The 24,410-nt window shown below is 41.6% G+C and overlaps 1 protein-coding gene across 6 annotated transcripts in view; it reads right to left on the bottom strand.

Moving 5' to 3' along the window:
- FARP1 (FERM, ARH/RhoGEF and pleckstrin domain protein 1) overlaps positions 1–24,410 on the bottom strand; it is a 245,227-nt gene that overhangs the window by 71,406 nt on the left and 149,411 nt on the right. For all 6 annotated transcript variants that reach the window (XM_054974922.1, XM_054974926.1, XM_054974923.1 and 3 more), the window contains exons 3-9: positions 20,979–21,083; positions 17,022–17,064; positions 13,604–13,682; positions 11,740–11,837; positions 8,496–8,610; positions 7,418–7,565; positions 6,833–6,928 (exon numbers count right to left, since the gene is read on the bottom strand). In XM_054974922.1, the coding sequence (XP_054830897.1) occupies positions 6,833–6,928; positions 7,418–7,565; positions 8,496–8,610; positions 11,740–11,837; positions 13,604–13,682; positions 17,022–17,064; positions 20,979–21,083 (684 nt within the window). The remainder of the gene's footprint in view (positions 1–6,832; positions 6,929–7,417; positions 7,566–8,495; positions 8,611–11,739; positions 11,838–13,603; positions 13,683–17,021; positions 17,065–20,978; positions 21,084–24,410) is intronic.

The following is a 24,410-nucleotide window of genomic DNA, read 5'->3' as shown; positions in this document are numbered from 1 at the left end:
TTGTATTGCGTAGGGAATAACATTTGTTTACTAACTAACAAAAAAAATGAACTGAAAAAGCATTCAGTGCAAGCAAAATGATGAATAAATGAAAGATGTTTTGTTTCTCTGTGTGTAGTTGATTATATTTTTATTTAATTGCCTATTAAACCAGGACCCACTTTGTTTATCTTTTTGATACTGGGCAGAGAGGATTCCCTTGGACTGAGGGGCACAATCCTGAAAATTTCACTGAAATTGGATGGGAAACAAATGTGCTGCATCCAGAAACGCTTCCCATTAAAATGAAATGAATGGAAGATTTGTATTCACTTACCGTGAACCTTTCTCGGTGGTCCAGGAGTGGGGCAGTCCTTACTTTAGGGGATATAGTTCCTCCTCTCTGAAGGCAGGGTCAGTCAGTTGATTTTGATCCTGGAGGGGAGGGGCTTGTCCCTGGAATCACCAGTCTTGTTCCCAAGCCCTGACTCCCCATCATGATACCAAGAGGAAAAATAGTAACTCCCCTCAATTTTTTTAATAAGTAGAAAGGTCCTTCCCTTGAATCCACTGGGAGGAAGACTATCATCCTAACTCTTCATCCAATCCTAGAATCCGTCCCGCAAGAAACTTGGGCGAGTAGGACTGCCCCACTCCTGGACCACCGAGAAAGGAAGCTTCACGGTAAGTGAATACAAATCTTCCATTCTCCAGTGGTCCTAGGAGTGGGGCAGTCCTTACTTTGGGGGCATACAAGAGCAATGTTCCGCTTCCAGGCCTAGAGGGTGTGTTGTAATACCCTCCTGCTGAAGGTTGTCTATGGGGAGGACAACTTATCTATCCTATATTCCTTGATGAGAGAATATACTGATTTCCATGTGACTACCTTATCAATCATTTCTAACGACTAAAGGATTTATAGGCTGCCTCTGTCGCTGTTTCCCTTAGTGAGTGCGCCCTGACGTCTATTTATAGGCTGCCTCTGTCGCTGTTTCCCTTAGTGAGTGCGCCCTGACGTCTATGGCCCCAGACCTGTGGCTTGACATGCCAGAATTATGTACCCTCTGCTTTACCTACTTAGCCAAGAAAAGGACACTCTGTGTCTCAAGGACTTCCTGCAAACACACAACTAGCGTCCCAGACTTGTGAAAAACTGTTTAGTCCTGCCTAAGTGGAATTTCACATTTCTACGTATATCATAGTAGTGAGTTGTTTTTTTTTCCTTCCCGTGCTTTGGATTAGGTTAGAAGGAGGGAAGTACTATCTCTCCTGTCCTATGAAAACATGGAGTTCACCTTTGGAAGAAAGTTGTTTTTGGTCATAACTTGCTCTACCATCTTGGAGGAAAGGGCATGGATCTCTATTGTTAGTGCCTGCCATTCTGACACTTGACTAGCTGATTTTATTCTCATCTGAAAGATGGCTTTAAATGTCTGTTCCTTTGGGGGACATGAGGTCATAGGCTCAAGGCATCTTTTGTTTAATGCTCTCAATACCAGATTAATATTTCACGTGTGTGGGGGGGAAACAACCAGCGAATCCTTGGAAGATTCAACAATGAGGTCCCCTTGTAGAATCCATTGCCATGAAGGTGATATATAAGGGAACGCCCCTTCCTAGAATCCCTAATTGTTGAGATGGTCACTACCTGATGTCTAAGGGTGCTGGTATTAAGACTTTTCTTCAACCCCTCTTGAAAGATAGTAACTCCCTAATTAGCCACAAAAGGTTACATGACTATCCATGCACTGTTTTGGGAACTCTGCAGGAATTTTTTATATACTCTGTGGAACTCTTCCTGGAGGTTAGCATAGTACCCATCATGCCTTTTGCTTAGTCCAACCCTATTAGTTGTTTGTGTTCGACCTCCACACTGTGAGGCTTGTCAGAGCTGGTCAGGGGTGTTGTATTGATCCCTGCATCAATGGGCCCTCCTTTAGTGGAGATGCCAGTGATCCATGCTTGAAAGATTCTTTAGGTTTTGAGACCATGTCTTTCTGGACCTGAAGGTTGCTATTAGCATCACTTCTGAACTTTACTGTGTGATCTTCTGAACAGCTCTATGCAATAGCTGTACTGTGGAAGACATACAGGACGCGTGAAGGCAGCTTGCTGCTCACATCATCTATCCCTATGGTTTGAGGGTTTCTCCTTCCTACACCTTGTCAAAACCTGTGGTAGACGAGTTGGAGAATCCCTCTGGATAGCATCCATTCTGCTTGGTTCATCATTCTCTGGCTTAGCCAGTCCGCCTCAGAGTTGTCCTCTGTATAAACATATAGTGCCTGTGGGAAGATTCTGAAATTCCACCATACTGTGTCTGATAGCTCCGAGTTCCAAAAGGTTTACCCTGTTGATCATTTGTCCTTCAGCCAGATTCCCTATGCCATTCTTCCTTGGGTGTGGGGTCCCCATCCCCATGGTCATCACTGTGTCCAGTGTCCATGGTCATAACTGTTCTTTCTGGTTCCCTGAGTGGGACACCCTTGTGGGATTGAATGAGGTACAGCCACTGGTTGTTTTCCTGTTTGAGGATCTCTGGCAATTCAACTATCTTGGACCTCTTGTGATCTAATGCCCCATGGTATGGCAACAGGCATCTCTGAAGTGCACAGGTCAAGATGTCATTTGGATATGGGAAAGGAGCCACTCTCCGTGGCCTAGCCATGCTATCAATGCTGCTAGGATTCTGATGAACACCATAGGTGGCGTTTTCAGCTTAAAGGAAAGGGCCCAATGTTGGAAGTGCCTCTGAGAGTTCGATGGAAGCCAGACAATCTCCCTTCTGAATGGCAGTCATGACAAATTTTAGCCTTTCCATTCCAACTTTCTTGTTTCTTGGCATCTATTCTATTTGACCATATTCCTTTGGATCTAGAGGAAAAGGGACCAGATGGCACAGAATTGAATTGCCAAGCATTGTAAGCATCCCCCAAACACCATCGCGCCTGCTGCCTTGGTGTAGACACATTGAGTTCCCTTCTTTGGCCCTTTAGTATTCTGACTGGATTTGTTGAGGGAGAAGGTACTATCCCCCTCTCAATGTTTGGTCTGCTTTCTTTTATTGAGCTTCTTCAGACAGGTTGATATTTTCGAAAGGAACCGTGGTTACTTTGGCTTTGGGGCAAATGGTCCATGTTCCACTTTCTAAGCTAAGTGTTGTGCCTGGGTGCTTGAAAACTATGGTTCTTGTTGACCACAGCATAGCATATTGCCGGGGCTATTTTCTTAGTTTTGCTCTCTGGCTCTTTAAAGGAGTTTACTGCTCACTGCAGCCAGGTCTGAGACCTGAGAGAATGTGACTCTAGGAAGGAGTGGAGCTGTCACCAATGCTCTGAAGGATGTAGTGGAAACTTCCAATTTTCTGTGCATAGCCAGTTCAAACCACTTGATGCTGGAATCCTAGGTAGTCCGTCTTTGTCAATGGGCAGCAAAGTATTAGCCGGTAGGCTGGTTACCCTATCATCCACCAATGGCAGCTTGATCCTCTCAGTAACCCCTGGAACTAATGTATAAGACTGGGGTGGGGGGGAAGGAAATAAGAGTAGTTAGTTTTGCCAGAGTTTCCCTCTTAGACTTCTACAAGTATGAAAGACTACTGGAAGAGAATCCCTGATGGGGTTATTCCTGATTCTAGGGAGGATTCTCTCCAACTCCTCAGCCCTTACGGGAGAAGACTCCAGGATCCTCATCATCTTAGGATACGGCTCCTGAGGAAGACCTGCTAGAGAATTTTCCCTTCTTTTAACAGTTCCCCTTTCTTCTTGGCTGAGGGAGAAAACTGATAACACAGGGTCCTCAGGTTGAAGGCTTAGCCGAGATATGTGCTCTTAATGGCCCTTGCCTCCTCTTTAATCTGGGGGGGCACCCCTTTACCTATCTGGAGTCAGACCCCCACACTGGAATGCCTCTCCTGCCCATCTGAGAGTCTAGCCACTAGAGTATTTATTAGTGTGCCTTCAGGACCTCTTCAAATTCCTTATTTCCATCCTGGGCCATGCTAGTTCATTTGTTAAATAGTAACTATGGCTGTGACTATGTAAATAGGGGGCATGTAATTTCTTTCCCCTTAGTGATGGAAAATGTCATCCAGTCATAGTTGCCTCCGCAACACTCGTCTTTTTTGGAGGTCTCCCATCCAATTGCTAACCAAGGCCAACCCTGCTGAGGTACTGAGATCTGATGAGATCTGGCTTGCCTGGGCTAACCAAGGCAGGGGCTGTGATAAGGTCAGAATTATCATTACTCCCCCAGAACTGCTAGGTAATTGAGACTGGTTTATCCAAGGTCAGCCACCAAGTTAAAGCAATTATGGGACTTGAACTAACAGGGTAATGATTCATGGCCCAGCACTTAACCACATTACAGCAACTCACTTCAGGCTTCCTTACCTGGTGGATGCAAACCCCAGACCTTTTCCCTTTCACTAGTCTCCTGAGAGGCCCCGGAGTAGGCCAAGGCCTGGGAATTGAGCAAGTTTAGGCCACAGGCTTGTGCTGTCTGAGGCCTGGAAGGAGGCTAGGCCTGCCTTTGCTAACATACCACCAGCAGAAAATTTTCCAGGAGTTCTTGCCTGACGGGCCCAAGCCCTTGGGCTCTTTCTCTTTCACTGGCCTCTTGAGAGGTCTAGAACGGGCTGAGGCCTGGGAGTTTGGAAAGTCTAGGCCGCAGGCCTGCGCTTTTAGAGGCCTGGGAGGTGGCTAGTCCTGCCTTTGCTGACATTCTGCCCCTGGGCATTTCTCTTTCACTGGCCTGTTGAGAGGCCCAAAAGAGGGCCAGGCCCTGTGAGTCTGGCACCAATAGGCTGCAGCTTTGAGCCCTCTGAGGTCTGGGATGCAGCTGGGGTTTGCCATTACTAACATTGCTACCAACAGAATTTTCCCGCCAAAAGGAGAAATGAAAGTGAAAGTGTACCTCACAAGTCCCAGCTGAAAGGAAAGAGAAATAAAGGAGGGCTCCCTTTTATTTAGGGCGAACTTGCTCTGAGGCTTCTTCTACTCTTTTCTCCTCCCTCCTTCCTTTCTCGGTCCCCGTTTCTGGCAGGATCAGTCTTACCGCGGTTCAGTTGGGGCTGCCAGGGTTGAAGCAGGTCCTCTGCTGCTGCTGGAGGTTGCTCCTTCCAAGCCTGAGGGAGTTCCCAATAATATCGGTCTCTACAACAGGCTACCGCGGACTCAAACACCACACCCTCTGGCCATCTGAGGGGTGGTTCCTTCCAACCCGAAGGTGGGGAACCTCAGTGGAGTTTTGCGGTTGTGGCCGTGGAACCTAGGAGCAACCTAGGGCCATCGACTCTAATGCTCGCCGTCACTTCGAGTGAAATGGGGGTGGGGTAGGTGGTAGGGCCTTTCCTTTCCCCTGCGAGCTCCACGCTGCCTGTGGCCTCAGCCTCCCTGAGTACTAGGATTACAGGTGCACGCCGCCACACCTGGCTCATCTCTGGCAGTTTCTTCTTCACCCGGATTGCTGCGCTCTGCAGAGTGTTGCTGAAGACGTCTTGCTTGGATGGTAGGGCCAGAAAGACTGGTGATTCCAGGGACAAGCCCCTCTCCTCAGGGATCAAAATCAGCTGACTGACCCTACCTTTGGAGAGGAGGAGCTATATCCCCAAAAGTAAGGACTACCCCATTCCTAAGACCACTGGAGAAAAGGAATCTAATCATGAAAGAGAACCTGTAAAATAACGTAAGGAGACTGAATGAAGCTCTTGAAAGAAAAATACATATGTTTTGCTCTTAGTAGAGATCATTAACAAGGTGAAGAAGGGAGGTCTGACAGACAATTATTTGTGTTCAATCCAAATGAAAAAAAAACCATTCAAAGCCGAATAAGTTCTTAAAGCTGGACCCAAAGGTCCAAGTACAAGCCCTTAAAAATAGCTAATAAATAAAGCGTCTTTGGATCACATCATCATTTTTGCACACAGGCTCATCTAATTTTCCTACTGTTTCCTCCTCATTCATCCACTTTCCATTTTCATCAGGCTTAACCCATCTGCTTCTCAGAATAGAGAGAGTAACAAAAGGTTGGGGGAAAAAAAGTCAAAATCAAGATTTAAGACTGAAGAGAAAAGCCGTTATGGCAGTTAGAATGTAGCAGAGCAAGCCTGCCACTGGACTATTCTTGGAGGCAGGAACAGAACTGAGGAAGGGGGGGTCCCAAATGCCAGACAGGAAAGAGGAAGAATTTAGTTCCTGCCTCCCTGATTGGATGGTGGGAAGCACCCAAGATGTGCTCCACCTCAAAGGGAGAACAGTGCTCTCCCACTAGGATGTTTTTTTGAAGAAGGTCCCAGGTTCAATCCTTGGCATCTCCAGTTAGAATACCAAGCAGCTGATGCTATGAAAGACCTTTACCTGAAACCATGAAGAACCTCCACTAGTCTGAGTAGACAATACTGACCTTGAGAGACTGAAGGTCTGTTTCAGTATAAGGCAGCTTCATGTGTTCATATGTAATGAAAATATTTTTTGTGGTAGGTGGAGTGGCACTGATATTATGAACACAACTGAGATCAGTTTGAACTGGAAGTGACTGGCAAACCCGAAAAGTCCAAGCTAAGCATAATTTGACTGGCACAGAGAGAGAGGTTTCCAGTGGAGCACAAAAGCTGAGAGAGGAAGGCCCTTTCACGAGTAGACAAGTGGCTGCTGGAGTCTGTAATGTAATTTATTTTAAACAGTCCAGATCTCCTGGGATGAGGGGAGAGATGCTGGCATTTGTATGTCAGAAGTGAAGATGTTTTAAATCAGTCATCATGATTTTATTATTCTGTCAGGTATATGATCAGTGAGAAGGAGTTTTCCCAAGGAAAACGGCTGGCTGTTCTACAGGGCTATTCTAGAAAACTTACATTCACATCCGGCCGCAGCTTAATAAGAAAACGTTTCCTCTTAAAGCTCAGCTTTCGAACCTTAGCCCAGTTGAAGGCATTGATCTTGGTGTGACCCTAAACATGACAGACAAGAAAAATAAAATTAAGCACTATTGGAATATTTTCCAAAATGAGCTCACCTGTAAAAATTAAAGCAGGCTTTTGCATGTCATTCATTACTCTTATGCTAGATTTTGAATTAAGCTGTTTATTCTGTTCAAACCAAAAAGGCAATTAACAATTTTAATAGCAGAATAAAGACAAGTGTAGTTACAATGACCTAGCTCCATTTTTTGCTCAGGTAAGGAATAATAAGGTAATCAGAATCAGCCCACATTCTGGATAAATGGGACATTTGCATATGGATGCTGGATTGCTAGGTTGCTTTGTGTTTCTCTAACCAGCTCTGGGTGAGCTAGGAGGTGGTTTAGGAAACCCCTGCCGCACAGGGCTTCAGAAGCCTTCATCTCCCAAGATTTGTATCCAAGGCAAACCTAAACCAACTTTCACAGCCAAGCAGTTTCTGGGGTGTGCAATCAAGATTGATCAGAGCCACTTACTCACCTGAAACACCAGAATGCCTGTATGGGCAACTGCCAAGTTGATCTTTGTTCCTTCTCTGTCCTTGGCGGGATGCAATCGGATCCCGTACATTTCCAAACGGCGAGCAATCTCAAGCAGCTGGAAATCTGATTCTGCTGGTGTTTGTCCACTGGAGGAACGATAATTAATTTTACACAGGATGAAGCAAGTTGTAAGGATCATTTAGAGATTTTCATGGCAGATGTTGCTTCTTGCCCAAACTTGCATACACACGGGTTATTCACTGTAAAGGACTTCAGCAGCCACTTTCACCATTTCTATGACTTCTTGCAAAACACCATTCCCTCTGTCTGAAACACAGTGGCACTTTCATGCTTTGTAGCTGGACCAGCAACTGTCATGACTGATCCTGACCAGTTAAATGCCAGCACTGAGTGTGGCTTCACAAGGAATAGGAGCTGTGCCATCTTGGGCTTCCTATTCTTCTGCCACGTGGCCTTGCCCATAATATAAGTCTGGATATTTCCTCCCAGCTCGGAAGATGTCATATCTTTTAATGGTGAAAGGCTAAGATTTTTTTTCATGGGCAGTTACATTTTTTGACATGAGATTCAACACCTAAGTGTGCTTTCTACCCTGTAAAGGTAATTACTCCTTATCACTGTGAAGTACCTCTGTGAAACAGTACAAAAACGGATAGGCATTGGTTTATTGTTGATGTGTCAGTAGTTTGAATTACTCAAAGAGAGTTGCCTTGAAGGTCCTGGTAAGGCATACATTTGAAAACAAAAGACAGGCAAAGCAGAGACTCAACTTGGCTTTTTCCCGCCTAGTTCAACTCCCTCCTGTGTGCTTTCTACCATGAAATCCCTACGCTCAGAACTCCTCCGCTCCAAATCCCTCCCCCAAACCCACTTCTGCTGTGTCTTGCTAGCGACCTCGCCAGCTTTCCTTCTCTCTGTTTTGAGTATCAGAATGTAAACCTTTGTTGTAAATTCCTGCCCTCTCACTCTCACCTTTCTGCTTCTTAAATTATAAAACAAAAACCACACTTTGCGCCCCATAGTACAACAGTCCACTGTTACACAGTAATACTTGCATATGATTACGATGAAATTCCATGATTTTGTCTTCTAATGCTTCTTGCTGAGGTATATACTTGTTCTTTACTAAGTGTTCACGATCGATGGTTTCATCAAAATCCCCAATCTCAGCTGGAAGAGAGGGGAAAGCATCTGCTTAATAGGTGTAATCTAAACAGAAAAAGGCCTGCTTTAAGATCTACTAAAACGATTGCCCAGCCCTGCATGCTGATTCAAATTAAGGTCCACTAAAATCAAAAGGATTCCCTTTGCAGTTGCCTGGATATCTATGCACAGTGTGATTTAAAAACATAAAACGAATGGTAAATTTGCTGGAAAATGCCACTAGTACACGAATTAAAGAAACAAATGTGTTTGTTTTAATCACACTTGGTAAAGCACAGAAAATATTAAACTCAGGTCTATTTAAAACTTATGCAGGTGACTGTAAGAGTAATTGCCCAGAATCAGATAAAAGTCTGTAGTTAGTTCATACCAAACAAATAATGGAACTGGAAACAAATTTCAGCCTACATGCATTGCCACCTGTATCAAGCAGAAAGGGAGTGGAAAGCAGACAGAAGACTCTGAATCCCAGCGGTTAGTGATCAGAGCTCTTAATCCCTTTTCAAGCCCACACACTCTACTTTACGGAGTAATCAGAAAGGCAATGAACAGTGATGATCAATAAACAAATGTCACGCCCCTTTTAAGCGTCGTTATGGTTTTGGCCCTGACTCCTGACATTTAGAAATGGACTAGGCAGTAAACCCGGCATCATGTTGCTTTCAGCATGACAGCCTGGTTTCAAAACCTGGTTAAGCAGGAACTTGAGTTATTCTTAACAAGTTAACTTTAGTTCTGTACACACAACATACATGTGTACAAAGCCAATGTACACAGAAGTGGAACAGGAGTCAGTACACAGGTTCTCCCGGCCCTACTATATGTGTTCACGGTACCTAAAGGTGGCTTGCACATAAGACCCTTCCCTGTGCTTGGTAACACTCATTTTTGAAGATGAAGATGAAAAAGAATTTCTTCCTATTGTTGGACTTCTAAATACAAGGCTGATCACACCCTGATTGTTTTATTTTCCAGAAATGGGGAAAAAGTCATCATAACTTTGTAGTCAATTCCTGCTTTTGCAGATGTAAGTGAAGGTAGCTGCTAGGGCAGGAGGCCACTCTTCAAACTCAGATTCTACACACGTGTTTGACAAAAAGAGCAAGGAGCAGAGTGTGCTATGGACTGTGCTCACTTTCTGGTTTTAGCAATGATCAGTGCTGTTTTCACGGCCTCAAGGCATGCAGGGAGCTTGCAAAATTCTGTACCTTCCACTTCCAACTGTATGCTCCAGATCCTGGAATAACATGATCCTCTCTAGCAGTTATGTGACTCATCTGGAGCCAATGCAAGCTCTTAAATATCACTGACCAGAAAAGAAGACTACTTACAAGGGGTGAAAGCAGTCTCTCTTTGACTATTACCTCTGTAACCAAGAAAGGTTACAAGCCTTTCTCTATGCAACAAGCTCCAGTGTTACCGTTAAGAGCTAAACATGATAAACTGGCAGCAGAAACTGGTTTACAAAGTAGCTTTGAGGGGAATCTATGCCCCTTTCCCACAAGTATTTGAACATGTTTCTGTGATCTTCAATTTGGTGTAGTGGTTAAGAGCTGCAGGACTCTAATCTGGAGTGTCGGGTTTGATTCCTCACTCCTCTGTTCGAAGCCAGCTGGGTGACCTTGTCAGTCACAGCTCTCTCAGATCTTTCTCAGCCCCACCCACCTCACAGGGTGATTGTTGTGAGGATGCTAGTAACACACTTTGTAGACCGCTTTGAGTGTGGTATAAAGTTGTCCTTAAGGGTGATATATAAATTGTATTTATTTATTTATTTATTTAGCCTGCCTTTCTCAAAGTATGTCAAATACAATCAACAGCACTGGTGGTCCAGTAAACAAAGCAGTAAGATTTGGATTGCAGAAATCTAAAAACAGAGCTGAAACAAAGCATAAGCATTAACACAACACTTTAAACAATGCAGCAGATACACAGTCAGATTATACTTTGATTGACAGTACATACTATACCCAGTAGAATAATCCACAGTCCCTATCCCTTTACCAAAGCATCTTTCTGAACCATTTTTGTTACAGTACAACCTTACTGTGGTGGTGGAGAATAATGTAGCTGACTTATGGAGACTCCTGCTGTGGTTTTCAAGGTAAAGAGACTGACAGGATGAAGCAAGTTGCAAGGATCTTTTAGAGATATTCATGGCAGATGTTGCTTCCTGCAACCACCCTAACAGAGGTGGTTTGCCATTGCCTGCCTTTGCACAGAGGCCCTGGTCTTCCTTGGAGGTCTCCCATCCAGTTACTAACCAAGACCGACCATGCTTAGTTTCCGAGATCTAACAAGACTGGGCTCACCTGGCCTATCCAAATCAGGTACAGCCCTATTACCTGTGTAAACAGCTCTATTGAATAGTTTAGTTTTGTACAGTCTGCAGAAAGCCTGGCAGGTGGGAGCTTTCCTGCTCTCATTAGGCAGGCTATCCCATAACATGGAGGGGGCGGCAAAGTGGAGAAAGCAAATGTATGGGCAGTTGTTGATTTTGCTCATTTCAGGGTGGCTCCAGCAGGAAGACCTACTCCAAGGAGCAAAGCTGTCATGAAGCAGCACAAGGGGATAGGCAGTCCTGCAGATTTCAGGGACCAAGGCTGTGAAGGACTTGGTATATGATAGTCAGTACTTTGAATTGAGTCCAGTAATTGAAGGATAGGGAAAGATTTAAAGGGGAAAAAATACAGTTTCAGAGAAAGTTCTACAGGCTGTATACGGGTTGAATTTCTCCCGGAAACCTGCCATCTTTGAGATCCTGTGAAATGTTACCTCCCTGACAGGGTCACTGCCGAGAATGTTACCAGAGACTGTTAAAAAGTTGTAAGATGCGTGGAGAGCTTCTTTAGCTGAAAAGCAACTAAAAAGGACAGATTAAATACACTGTCATGGATCCAAGCTAAGGAACCTTCCCCTGCCAACTTAAGCAGCTGTTCCTCCAACAGAAGAGCCACTTGAATGGGAGGAAACCTCCTTAGACTAGAGCAAGGCTGCAAAGTGGAGTGGCAGGATCCACTTCACCATGTATTTTACAGCCTACAGGAAGCGTGTTCACAAATTACAACCTTTGGGAACAAATACTTCATTTTTCAAAACACAGATAAGGTCGAGGGTTAAATGAACTTTACTTACACTGTACAATGTGTGAGATTAAGAGAGCAGCACTGGTGTCATTACATGTTAGCCTTCCTTTTTCTAAATCCTGCTTTACTTGCAATGCAAATAGATACCTGAAAAATACAAATGATGATAAAAAGAATCTCAGCGCACAAAGCACTCCTTTTTAAAAAAAAAATCTGGCAAAGCCAACACCCAAGAGCAAGAGCCTAGCATGTATCTACACTGAAGTAAATCTCCTTCAAGCAAAGGTCTTGCTAGGGCTGCCAAGCCCTGGTGGGAGATCTGCCACAACTTCTTATTGCCTGCTTGGAAGCAGTGGTGGGGAGAAAATAAATAATAATTTTTTAAAATGCCAGTATTACACCACTTCGAGGGAGAACCTGGAAGTGATGGTGGGCAGCTCTAATCACCTGAAACTCTGTGACCTGTCATCAGTTCTGGGGTTTCCACAGAAGTAATGTTGTCTTGGTGGCCATGTCTCTCCACCACGTCCCTGCCTCCAACTCTTCTACCGGTTGCCAGGCTTGTCCTGGCAACTCTAGGTCTAGCTCTCCTTGAATTTTTTGTTTTGTTCTTTACATTCTACTATAATTATTTCCTGTTCTCCCGTTTTTCTGAATTAAATGGTTATCATCAGCAGGGAAGAGAGATGGTGGCACTTAAGACTTTTTTTTTGCCATGTGAAAAAAACAAAAATCACATTTTAAAAACATTTTTAACAGCTATAATCTCTTTGCTACAAAGTAGAAAAATAGTTCTTAACGCCCCTCTCCCAACAAGAGTTGACAATACCCATTCAAAAAACAGGAACTCAATCATTCAGCTGAGAAGAAAAAGAGTAAAACAAAGCTTGAAAGGAACAGTAGCAGTAACATCCAAAACAGAGGTGCACCCTTCCAAGACCATTTAGAATTTAGAAGGGTACAACATCTGCTTAGGATAGCACTGTACTTTAGGATGCCTCAGCTGTGCTTCTGACTCTCCATACAGGGTGAACTGGCATTGAAACTGCTTCTGAAGACCAAAAAATAGCCATCAACAGGTTTGCGATACATGGTATGCCACCATAAAAAGCATGAGAATAAAACAGGCTACATTATTTGCATTTTTAAAAGAGAAATAGAATGACCGTATCATGACAATTATACAATGGTGTGGTTAATCAGGATCGTACCTCAGATTTTTTTCTGAAGTTTTAAATTTAGATACTTCTTAAAAGATTATATTGTCTTAGATGGATCCATGCCCCCTTACGTACCATTTGATGCTTTCATCCACGCCTTCCATTAAATATTTTTCATTTTAATATTTGTTCTAGGTTCTTACCTACTAGTGAAGCTAAAAGGACTACAGAGACTTTGATAGCTTTTATAGTCTTGCCTGAATATAGGTACATAATTAGCTATTACAACTATCTACTTCCACTTCTTTCACGCTTACGCAAGTTAATTTAGCAGTGAGTTATTTAAAAAATGTGAAATCATGAAGAAGAAGAAAACAACAGAATAAGAAATCAGAGCTGATGAGTACAAAGATATGCATACAAGTGAAAGAAATGTAAACAAGGACATAATAGAACCAGAATACATCCACAAGAGGTCAAATTACATGGGTAAGAACCGTGAGAGGTGGAAGGTGCTAGTAAGCCCTTTGAAGGCATAATAACACATGCTTCATGCAGGCCATTAGCACTGCTCCGTATGCATATGATCAGGCCCAGTGGGGACTGGAGAAGCTTTCATTCCCATGATGCACAGTCAGCTTGAAGTGCCTAATAAGCAGTCTTGACCTGATTTATTCTGTAGCTCATCAACAACTCTGACATTTGGCTGGTTTCTCCCATCAAGTGCAAATGAAAACAAGAGGCAACACTAACCTTGTTAACTCTTCTTGTAGTTGAGCATGATCAGGCGGGAAGAATTTCACCACAAATTTTAGAACTATGTGCTTTGGCCCTAATGGAGAAGAAAGAAAGAAGCATAAACGTTCTGAATGTGTACATCACAAGCAAACAATTGTACAGATACAACCGTGCAGTTCCAAAGTCTTAAGGCCGCTCAACTCTTCAGAAAAGGGGGTGGTGATTTCTGCCCGTTCTCCCCTTCCGCTCTGCCGTTCCTGAGGGTCTGTTCACTCCAACAACAAAATTTCAAGGGCTCAGTGGGCTGCAGAGAGAAGGGGACGTGGGGAAGTCCTGCTTTGCAAAGTTTGTCAATGGCTGGATAGACACCAATATATTTTTGTTTTGAATTATCTGTCTCTCTCACACACACTTATTTTCTTTCTGTGCTGCTTCTTTAAAGCCCACTACTACGTCTTCAACAGTAATCGCAACTCAATCTATTAACCTGATCTAATTCCCATGAAACAGCTACTGTTAAATGAACACAATTACACTGCATGGAAAGGATCAGTGTCCACTAGAATGAACACCTTCTGTGTTTATATCTACTCATGCTCAGACATGCATCTCCACATGTGGCTTTTTACCATCAGTGATAAAAATCCAACCCAATTCATCCATAACAGTCATTTTTGGGTCTGAACTCAAAGCCTGGTCCTCTTCTCCACGTTCTCTACATGTGCCCATTCTGAGTAACTGAGCCAGCTACTGCACACCAAATGCGAATGTTTTCATTGTGAGAACGTGAGAATGCTCAAGAACCTGAATCTATGTCCAAAATCTGAGTCATTATGCAGCCAACAGTGAAAGCCTAAGTAGAGTTACACCCTTCTAAGCTGATTGGCTTCAATGGACTTAAAATGGTGTAACTTGGAAGGACGTTAACTCACTAATAGTGCAATCCTATTCTGAACTACTCTCTTCTAAACCAAATGAAATCCATGGGATTAGACTGGAGTTACTCTGTATAGGATTGCATTGTGAATCAACAGATTCAGAAGGGTATAACTCTGCATGGGACTGCACTGTAAATTACTTTCGGGTCCTTTTACCAGCCCCAATTTCATGTGGCTCTAGCAACATGGTAAATTCAAGAGAACTCACTATATTACAGCCATGCATGAGAGCAAGGGGTATTCTCTGCCTTCTCTTTCCACAACTCTCTGTGCCTTTGCATTAAAGGAAGAAAACATCTGGTCCAGCAAATCCTACTCTCATCAAGCCTGTGCAAGCAGAAATTACTAGATTTCCTCAGAGTCCCAACACTTGAGGCTCTACAGACAACTACAGATGTCACTGGGACATGACTTAAATTAGCCATATGAAGACCATTTGTGGCCTAATCTCACTCCCACGCCTTTACTGTTGTAAGCAGCTTCTTTTCTTTAGAAAACCCAACTGTGCAAAGACACGGAAGGAAAAAAGAAAACCCCAGCTCCATGCACTTCATACTCCAGGTGAGATGAACTTCATTCTCTGCTCTGAAATCAATCTCTGCTGGACAGGTTCATCTAAATCCAACCCGCCCCCCCCTAGAATCTCTGTTGCATAATATTTCATTTTTGAACATCATTTTGTCTTGAATTGCTGTAGTTAATAAGTTACAGTGGGATTCCTCCTCATTGGTTTAGCTAAAATCTCTCTCTGCAGGTTCATCAAAAAAGAAGCCTCCTCCTCTAAAACAAAATTAGCGATTAGAACTTTGTCTTTAGTTCCTTTTTGATACAATCCTTCCCTAGTCTTCCTTTCAGTTTTTTTTCTATTTTAAAAAAGTCTTTCACCTGACACCCATAGGAACTAGAAAATTACTGAGTCCAAACCCAGATTTCCAAATAAATTTTATATGCATTCAAATTTGTGTGTGCAAAGTGCCATCAAGTCATAGCTGACTTATGGCGACTCCTGCTGGGGTTTTCAAGACCAGGAGAGTAGCAGAGGTGGTTTGCCATTGCTTGCCTCTGCTACTTTGGTCTTCATCAGGTCTCCCATCCAATTACTAACCAAGGCTGACCCTGCTTATCTTCTGAGATCTGATGAGATAGGGCTTGTCTGGGCTAACCAGGTCAGGGCAGTTTGGCATTTAGTACTATTGTAATTGCTTAAATGCCCGAGGTATTTAAAAACAGACACACACACCAACGTTCTTTTGATCAACACTAGACCCAATCACAAAGCAACATGTTTAGGATCATAACAATTTTAATTAATATCTCCAGGTCATCTCATCAGAACAGCCTCAACCTATTCATGTTTATTCACGGAGGTCAAAGCTCAATAAGGGCTGATCTATAAAGGATCCCTCTTTAACTTATCCTTGCCTTCTGCTCTCACCAAAATAACACAAACCACTTACACTGTAAAGGTCCAGAGATCTCCCCCTGAAGTTATTTTTGTTTGGGCAGAATTTATTTTGGGAATGTAAATACCAGTTCTCAAGAGCTCAAGGTAGGGTACAATTAAAACAATACCAGAATGATATTACTGTGTCCAGATTAAAAACACATCAAAAAGCAGCTTAGATATGGCAGAGGGGAGGAAGAAATAGATTTAAAGCCCCTTCCTTTCCACCTCTCCCAGAAACTGCAGTGCCAGTGGCTCTAATCTGTAAAAGGAAAAAATAATGTATTGTGTGAAGGAGGGAAGGTGGCATGGAATAGCCTAATCTCATCAGATCTTAGAAGTGAAGCAAGACTGGGACTTGGATGGAGGGCCGCCTAGGAAGACTCTGGGTAGGAAGACAACGACAAACTTTCTTGCTTCTTACTTGCCTTGAAAGCTCCTTACTGGAGTTGCCATAAGTCAGTTGCAACTTGATGGCATATATGTTGCTATCAAGTTGCAATACCATAATGTGTAGGTTTCATCCTAAAGACTGGAATAATAAGCTGTCATATTGACTTTCCATTCCTGCTGCCCTCCACTCTCGTGAGTTGTTGCCGGACTACGTGCATGTGCCCCCCTCCCCCCTGCACCACAAGGCTTCTACTGCCCTACTTTATCCCAACAGCATTTTCACTGTAGGGTAAACCTAGAGTAAAAAACTGGTTTCAAAAGTTACAATAAATTCAGAAGGAATATTGACAGGACTTTATGGGGTTTTCAAATACCAAAAGTGAAACTAATCCAATAGGCAAACCAGCGCTCGTGTCCACGTATCCTGTTGTATAAAGTATGCATTAAAAAACTGCTGATGGCATTTTTATTTTTATTTAGAGCCGAATGTGGATAGGCAGCTTATTGAACAATTACAGGATTCTGCTGGGGAGGTAAAATATAATACATTTCATCATCGCAAAAAACAAACAATGCACACAACATTCAGAATGAACCAGACATCCCCTTTACTACAGCACAAGAAAACTACCGTTGCACTTTAATTACCAGCACTTACTTCTGATCTGTTTCACAATAGGTTTCAAAAGGTCCAGCCACACCTGAAAGCAAGCAAACAAACATACATGTCTGCAGCAAATATAACAAGAAACAAAGTCGTGCAATGTAAAGCCTAGCTTAATTATTCAATATATACAGCATTTTCCAGCACATTAAACAGTCAGCATCTTTCTCAATGATCGCCCATAGATTTTCTCCTTTCACATTCTGGTTCCCCTGCCAAGAAATACTAAATGCCTCAAGTGTCAATGTTCCTCAACCAAAAGGAACAAAGCCCATTTCTAGGCAGAAGGGGTCTTGATTTATATGTAATTAGGTAACAGAAGAAGCTTTTGAATGCAGCAATAAAAAAGTTTCACTTACTGGTGGAATGCATAACCACATAAATGCAGACAAACAAAGGACAAAGAAGTCTGATTCTTATGTTACCGGAGTGGTATTGTTGCTGCTCTCCCCTGTCTCCCTCTCACACTCCTCTGGTAATGTAAGAATGGAGGAACTATATGGAAGGGTCAAATTACGGACATAGGCTCATGGCAGTGTCAGAAGCCAGGTTAGAGAAATAGGATTGGCATGTTAGCGTGGTTCTTCCCATATGATCCTGACCAATCAGCATTTTTATAAATGATTTGGATGAAGGAATAGAGGGAATGCTTATTAAATTTGCAGATGATATTAAATTGGGAGGGGTAGCAAATACAGTCAAAGACTGAGTAAGAATACAGTATGATCTTGACAGGCTGGAAAACTGGGCTCAAACAAGTAAAATAAACTTCAACAGAGATAAATGCAAGGTTCTGCATTTAGGAAGGAAAAATCAAATGTATAATTATAGGATGGGGGAGACTTGTCTGGGCAGCAGTATGTGTGAAAATGCTCTATGGGTCTTAGCAGACCATACACTGAACATGAGTCAGCAGGGGTAGCCAAAAAGGCAAATATGGTTTTGGGCTGTATCGACAGAAGCATAGCGTCCAGATCATGAGAAGTGATGCTATTGCTCTACTTTGCTCTGGTTAGACCACACCTAGAGTTTTGGACACCACAATTTAAGAAGGATATAGACAAGCTGGAATGTGTCCAGAAGAGGGCAACGAAGATGGTGAGGAGTCTGGAGACCAAGTCCTGTGAGGAAAGGTTGAAGGAGCATGATATGTTTAGCCTGGAGAGGAGACAGCTGAGAGGTGATATGATTACCATCTTCAAGTACTTGAAGGGCTGTTATGTAGAGGATGATGCGGAGTTGTTTTCCGCTGCCCCAGAACGTCGGACCAGAACCAATGGCTTGAAATTAAATCAAAAGAGTTTTCGGTTAAACATTAGGAAGAACTTCCTGACAGTTAGAGTGGTCCCTCAGTGTGACAGGCTTCCTTGGGAGGTGGTGGGCTCTCCTTCTTTGGAGGTTTTTAAGCAGAGGCTAGATGGCCATCTGACAGCACTGCTGATTCTGTGAACCTGGGCTGATCATGAGGGGAAGGCAGAATGGGTTACACCAGTGCTTAGTTCTTGTGGCCCTTCTTACATGGCAATGCCAATTGCCACCTTGGGGTCAGATAGCAATTTTCCACAGGGCAGTTTGGATAGGTATCCCGGAGGTGTTTTGCCATCTTCTGGGCATGGAGCAGGGGTCAACGGGGCAGTTGGGAGAGGTGGTAGTTGTGAATTTTCTGCATTGTGCAAGTGGTTGGACTAGATAATCCTAGAGGTTCCTTCCAACTCTATGATTCTATGATTCAATGTTCCCTCTACGCTATGTAGTGCTGTGAGCCAAAAAATAAACATCATAAGCCAATTTACATTAAAATTTAGATTGCACCTCTTTTTTCCCCTTTTTTAAAAAAATTCAGTCTACAAACATACAAAACATACAAGCATACAAACATAAAATATAAATATTCGGGTAATTTGTTTTAATTTAATTTCTGTCTTCTTCTTTTCTCTGTTTTCCAGAACTTGAAAACATTGTCAATACTAATATTATTCTCATTAGACATGTGCAGTTTCATTGTGACTTCTTCATTTTCATAAGTGGAGTGCTCTGGATGGAACAGAAATCCTAGGGGAAGCAGCAGCCAGGCTGCTCCTGGAACATAACAATTGGGCAAGCTGCATTCATTGCTATTTCCATGAGTTTCTGATGCATGGGGGAAAGTATAGGAGAGGCAGAACACGAGAGAAGGCAGGTGACAAACTTCACAGGAGGACAAACAGTTTCAATAACATGCCACATCATTATCCATTAATGTGTATATAAATAATACTACTGATGCATATTCATACCATAATCAATTGTGCTTATAAATGTGCATCCTTTACTTGAGTATACATAAAATCCTAACATGCTGTAAAATCTGTTTCTCTTAAAGATAAAACTCATTGTTTCCCCATAAACTAAGATCAATTTTTAATGCTAAATTTGACCTTGAGTAGCTTTTAATTATGCAGAGCTGAGAACACATTTCCAGTGTCCTTGCCATAGAAACATAGCCCCAGGTGCCAGAATGGGGAAAGAGGGAGGGAGAGAGAGAGAGTTAATTTAATTTTGTTTCCAGTAATATGTTTCTTTTATTAAAGAGCTACAATAGCAAATAAACAAATGCAATTTTGTTTTGAAGACTTCTACTTAGGTATGTGAAAATTCATAAACTATTCCTTTTGGGAAGCATGATTGGACTGTTATTATTATTATTTTTTTGTCAGCAGATAAAAGCGCGTAAGCTGTGGGCATGTACTTATTCTCCAGGTGTGGGAAAATAAAGAATTTTTCAGATGATTAAAAATAAGTTTTGATGTTTCTTGGCACTGCATTAACTCTGCTTCTTTTGTTTTTGAACTTTACACTTTGTACAAGAAAAAAAAAACATGCACTGCTAAATTCCTAAAGCAAACGACTAAGGCATAATCAAGCTAAGGATGACTGGACACAGTGTAGCACACACAGGAGTAGGAGGCTCTACTGTGTTATTTTTTGCATAGAGATTATAACCTTAAGAGGGTAACCAGCGACTCAGACCAATCTCCTGAGCCGTAATGTACTATACGGAACTTATTTTTTACTCCGTTTATACCGTCTTTCTCCCCAGTGGGGAGCTAAAGTGGTTTACACCGTTCTCCCCTTCTGCATTTTATCCTTGCAACATGACGTAGGTTCAGCAGAGTGTGTGTAACTGGCCAAGATCACCTAAGCAAACTTCTACAGCAGAGTAAGGATTCAAACACAGGGCTCCCAGATTGTAGTCTAGCACTCTTAACCACTACACCACACTGGCTTTTTTAAAAAAATAGTAATATTACCCTTTGACAAGGCCAGGGACACATAGGAAGTTGATTCCAAGCTACAGTGTATTTTCCTACTCTTCCCCAACCATAATCTGCTACTTTATAAACAAAGAGTTGGACAGAATCCAGGCCACTTACTAAATGGAGTCCACTCAACTTGTAATATAACATCTCTGGATCAAAACCAGAGATTTCTTGTTCAAAGAGATCAGAAAAAAATAGAACAATAAAGAGACGAGGATGTCTGATGGTTTGTCTCAAATAAAATGATACTACTACGTCATAGGAAGGAAAATAGTTTGCACAGTGAAAACAACATTTTTGTCTTCATATTCTGAAGAGGCAGAATATAAATTTTTTAAATAAATAAATACATATAGATATTGACATATTATATTTGATTGAGGTGATAAGTAAAGAAACTGAAATTCAAGCACTGATACACCTTTTGTAATCATTGCATGCAAGTTGCATGTTCCCATATAATTTTGAAACATGCAAAACTATGTATTCTATTGCAGATTCAAACTTCTGAACAGACAGACGTGGGAGCCACTTTAGAATCAATTCTTCACAAGAAAAAATTGTATTTTTAAAATGGGAGGAGAAGGAAAGAATTGTGGCACTGAGAAAACATACAAAGTAAATGAGTTACATGAGAGATGGCCTTACATACCGTAATCTTTTTATGATCCAGAAATTCAAGGCCAAAGTAGTCACCTTCAACGAGGTTCAGGTGATTGCAGACTGCATCAAGCAAAACCTTCCCAGGAGCTCTTTGCTGTAATTAAAAAACAACAGAAGGTTAGGCACTGTTAGGCTATTCAGGCCTTCAAAAAAAAAACAGACAAAAAAAAAGTACATGACAACAGAAACCATCTTGTGATCTCCTCCCACACAAATGAACACAAAGCACATTAAATATGTGAAGACATTATTATGTCTTCACATTGAGGCAAAAAAGTGTGCCTGTTTCATTTGGATGTTAAAGTGTGGGAGTACAGATTCAGCTGTGAGTTTGTTTCTTCTTGTTTATTTTTCAAGAAAGCTAGTAAAGACAAGATGATAAGACCTTATCTGAAAGGGACTATTTATTCAAAACATTTTTCCTTCAGAAACCAGACTCAAGCTGGCTCACATAAGAAACCTTAAAAATAAACATATTTAATATTAAATAAAGTACCACAAGGCAACATAAACTACCCCACAAAGTTTCAGGTAGGTAGGTGTGTTGGACCTGCATTAGAACAGCAGGTATCTGAAAAGGGAGCTTTGACTCTTGAACACTTATACTCTAAAAATGCTATTGGTGTCTAAGGTCCCACTGGACTGTAACCTTCCCATCCCCAGAATAACATAATAAAAGCAACCATAAATCCACAAAAACACCTGGTATGTTAAAACCAAGCACACATAAACACTTGTCTATACAATTCTGCTTTACACAGTTTCCCAAAGAGTCAATATTTATTTATTTATGATTTATTTACAACCATAGCCCACTTTTCTACCCAATCAGGGCCACCAAGGTGGCAACATTTCCTCACCTGCTCCAGAAGACTATTCCAAAGTACCAGAGTGACAAAAGACTCAAGTTGACAATTCTACCTTTGTATCACTCCACAAGAGCAACATGGCCCATTTAAGAAGTCAGCATGTTATCTAAATAACAGCTTAACTACATCAACAGGCTAGCACACACACACAACCTTTATTGGCATGTCAAACAAGCTAGCAAACCATTTGGGGGCCTGCATTCATCTAACAACATTCATTCTAATCAAGGAACAAAAGTAATTACTGATAGTAGTTTTCTAAGCCAACACTCAGAAGTCCAGTATATCATAGTTCTGTTGAAAAATATCCCCCCTGTTATGTTTGCCCCTGACTTGGATAGGCCAGGAGAGCCTGATCTCATCAGATCTTAGAAGCTAAGCAGGGTTGGCCTTGGTTAGTAATTGGATGGGAGACCTCCAATGAAGACCAGGGTTCCAGAGGCAGGCAATGGCAAATCACCTCTGTTAGTCTCTTGCCATGAAAACCCCACCAGAGGTTGCCATAACTCAGCTCTGACTTGAGGGCCGGATTTCATTTCATTTCATATGTTATGCAATAACATAATAATAATGTAATAATAATAATGTCTGGGAGCATCAGACTCCAGATGAGGGTCTCTTTATTCATATATTATTGGGGGGGGGGGGGTTGATGACTTGACAATAAAGCCGCAGGATATGGTAGTCACCACACAGGATTTACCTTCCTAACAAATGTACCTTTTCTTTAATAAAGACTAAAAAAGGGTTGGTTTCTACCCTGTTACACCTGGGAGTGTGTCGGTGATGCGGTGCACACTGTGAGAAACCTTAAGAGATGCTGCCTTTGAGCAGAGTGATGCTTCTGTGTTCTGCTGTCCTATCTCATACGCACAGAAACAGAATAAATGAGGCAACATTTAGTAAAAACTGCAGACTGACTCATATAAAAGGAAGAGAAGTACAGATCTTATTGAACAAAGCAGGACTTGGAATCTGCATTACTTTGGCAGAGTTTAGTGGTTGTACTGTACACCACGACTCTGGTTATCATGAAAAATACAGTTACGAAAAAAGAGTACATTCTCAGATTATGTACATTTTTATGTACATACACGTGTTCTGAGAGCATACACACATGTGATACTGTTACTTAAGAATACAAAATCTTTTCCAGCTCTAATTAAGAAAACATTTTACAGGCATATTTAAATATATAGAGGTGTTTAAACATCTAACTTTAAAGTAGATTGGTCATTCTGCTAGGAAACATTAATTCCTTCAGTCACATTTCTGTAAGTATTCCCGTCATTTAGAATACATCTCAGCAATAAGAATGAAAATATTCTGTAAACTAAAAATCTATGGAAATAAATTACATAGCCCTCCCCGCACACTTTTAAAAGGGAATCCAGTTTTATTGCATTTAACAAGCTGGATTGTTTCGAGAGAGATGTGATTTAATGTATTTTGAACTGGCCTATGAACTCTGAATTCCTTTTTTAAAATATGCAATGCATTGACAGGAAAGCTGAAATACTTATGACAAATTAATTGCAAACAATGTGGGTAAATCTATCAGGTTTATAAAGATCTTGCAATCAGTCGTTATGCATTCAACATGCTTTGAGTCTGCTAGTCATTTTCATTACACTCAGTTTCCCAGCTACAGTTGGAACAAGGATGTTTATTCTTCTTTCAATGGGGAAAGCTTTGGGTTCTGTAATAGTTTTAACATTTGTCTGACCCTAAGTGAAATCCCCAATCAATAAACAGATGGATCTTCTGCTTTAATCAGAGCTGCAATTGTGTATCTCATACTTTAACATGACCTTTTAATAAGGAAGTGGCTGAGAAAAAAATGTTTAGTAATGTTTACAGAACCCATGTCCTTGAAGGTTTTATCTGCTGCATCTTTAAGCAAATTGATTTTTGTCTAGTTTAAATACCGACATTTCATCAACTCAGCTAGACTCAACTACCAACACACAGCCAAAGATTTAATATTTCTGAAGTTCTTCATCCATCAAAGTGATTTCAACTCAAGATCTTCTCAAGTTATTTTGTTCCTCAAGCTCTAAAAAACCACATTTCTTATGAACTTCTAAAAAAATGACATTACCTCTAAATTGAGATACAAAGCCAAGTTCAAGTAACAACAGAAAAGATGTTGGAATTATCTTTGTCCTAAACCTTTTATGAACAAGAAATCTTTTCTTACAAAAATGCCTCCCCTTATCCCATACACTTAAAACATAGAGCAAATAGTTTGAAAAAGAAAAAAAAAGTATTGTTTAGATGGCATGGAAGAACAGCACCCAAGTTATAACAAGACATCTACAATGATATAAAACCCTTATACTTCAAACCATTAAAATGGGGCACTGTTTTTTAAAAAACCAACACAGCAAATAGTGAATTGTACAAAGACAGGATTCTCCATGAAAAATTCAGAAAAAGCCCCCCTGAACAAATTTAACAAAGTAGATACCTTGACATACTCAGCAATGCCATTTCATAATGTGGGAGCGGTCACAGAAAAGACTTGAATAGACTTTTGCCTGTTCTGAACG

This window comes from Eublepharis macularius, chromosome 3, assembly GCF_028583425.1.
Source record: "Eublepharis macularius isolate TG4126 chromosome 3, MPM_Emac_v1.0, whole genome shotgun sequence".
Lineage (NCBI taxonomy): Eukaryota > Metazoa > Chordata > Lepidosauria > Squamata > Eublepharidae > Eublepharis > Eublepharis macularius.
Note: the sequence above shows the minus strand (reverse complement) of the source record. Positions and strands in the feature narration are given on the sequence as shown.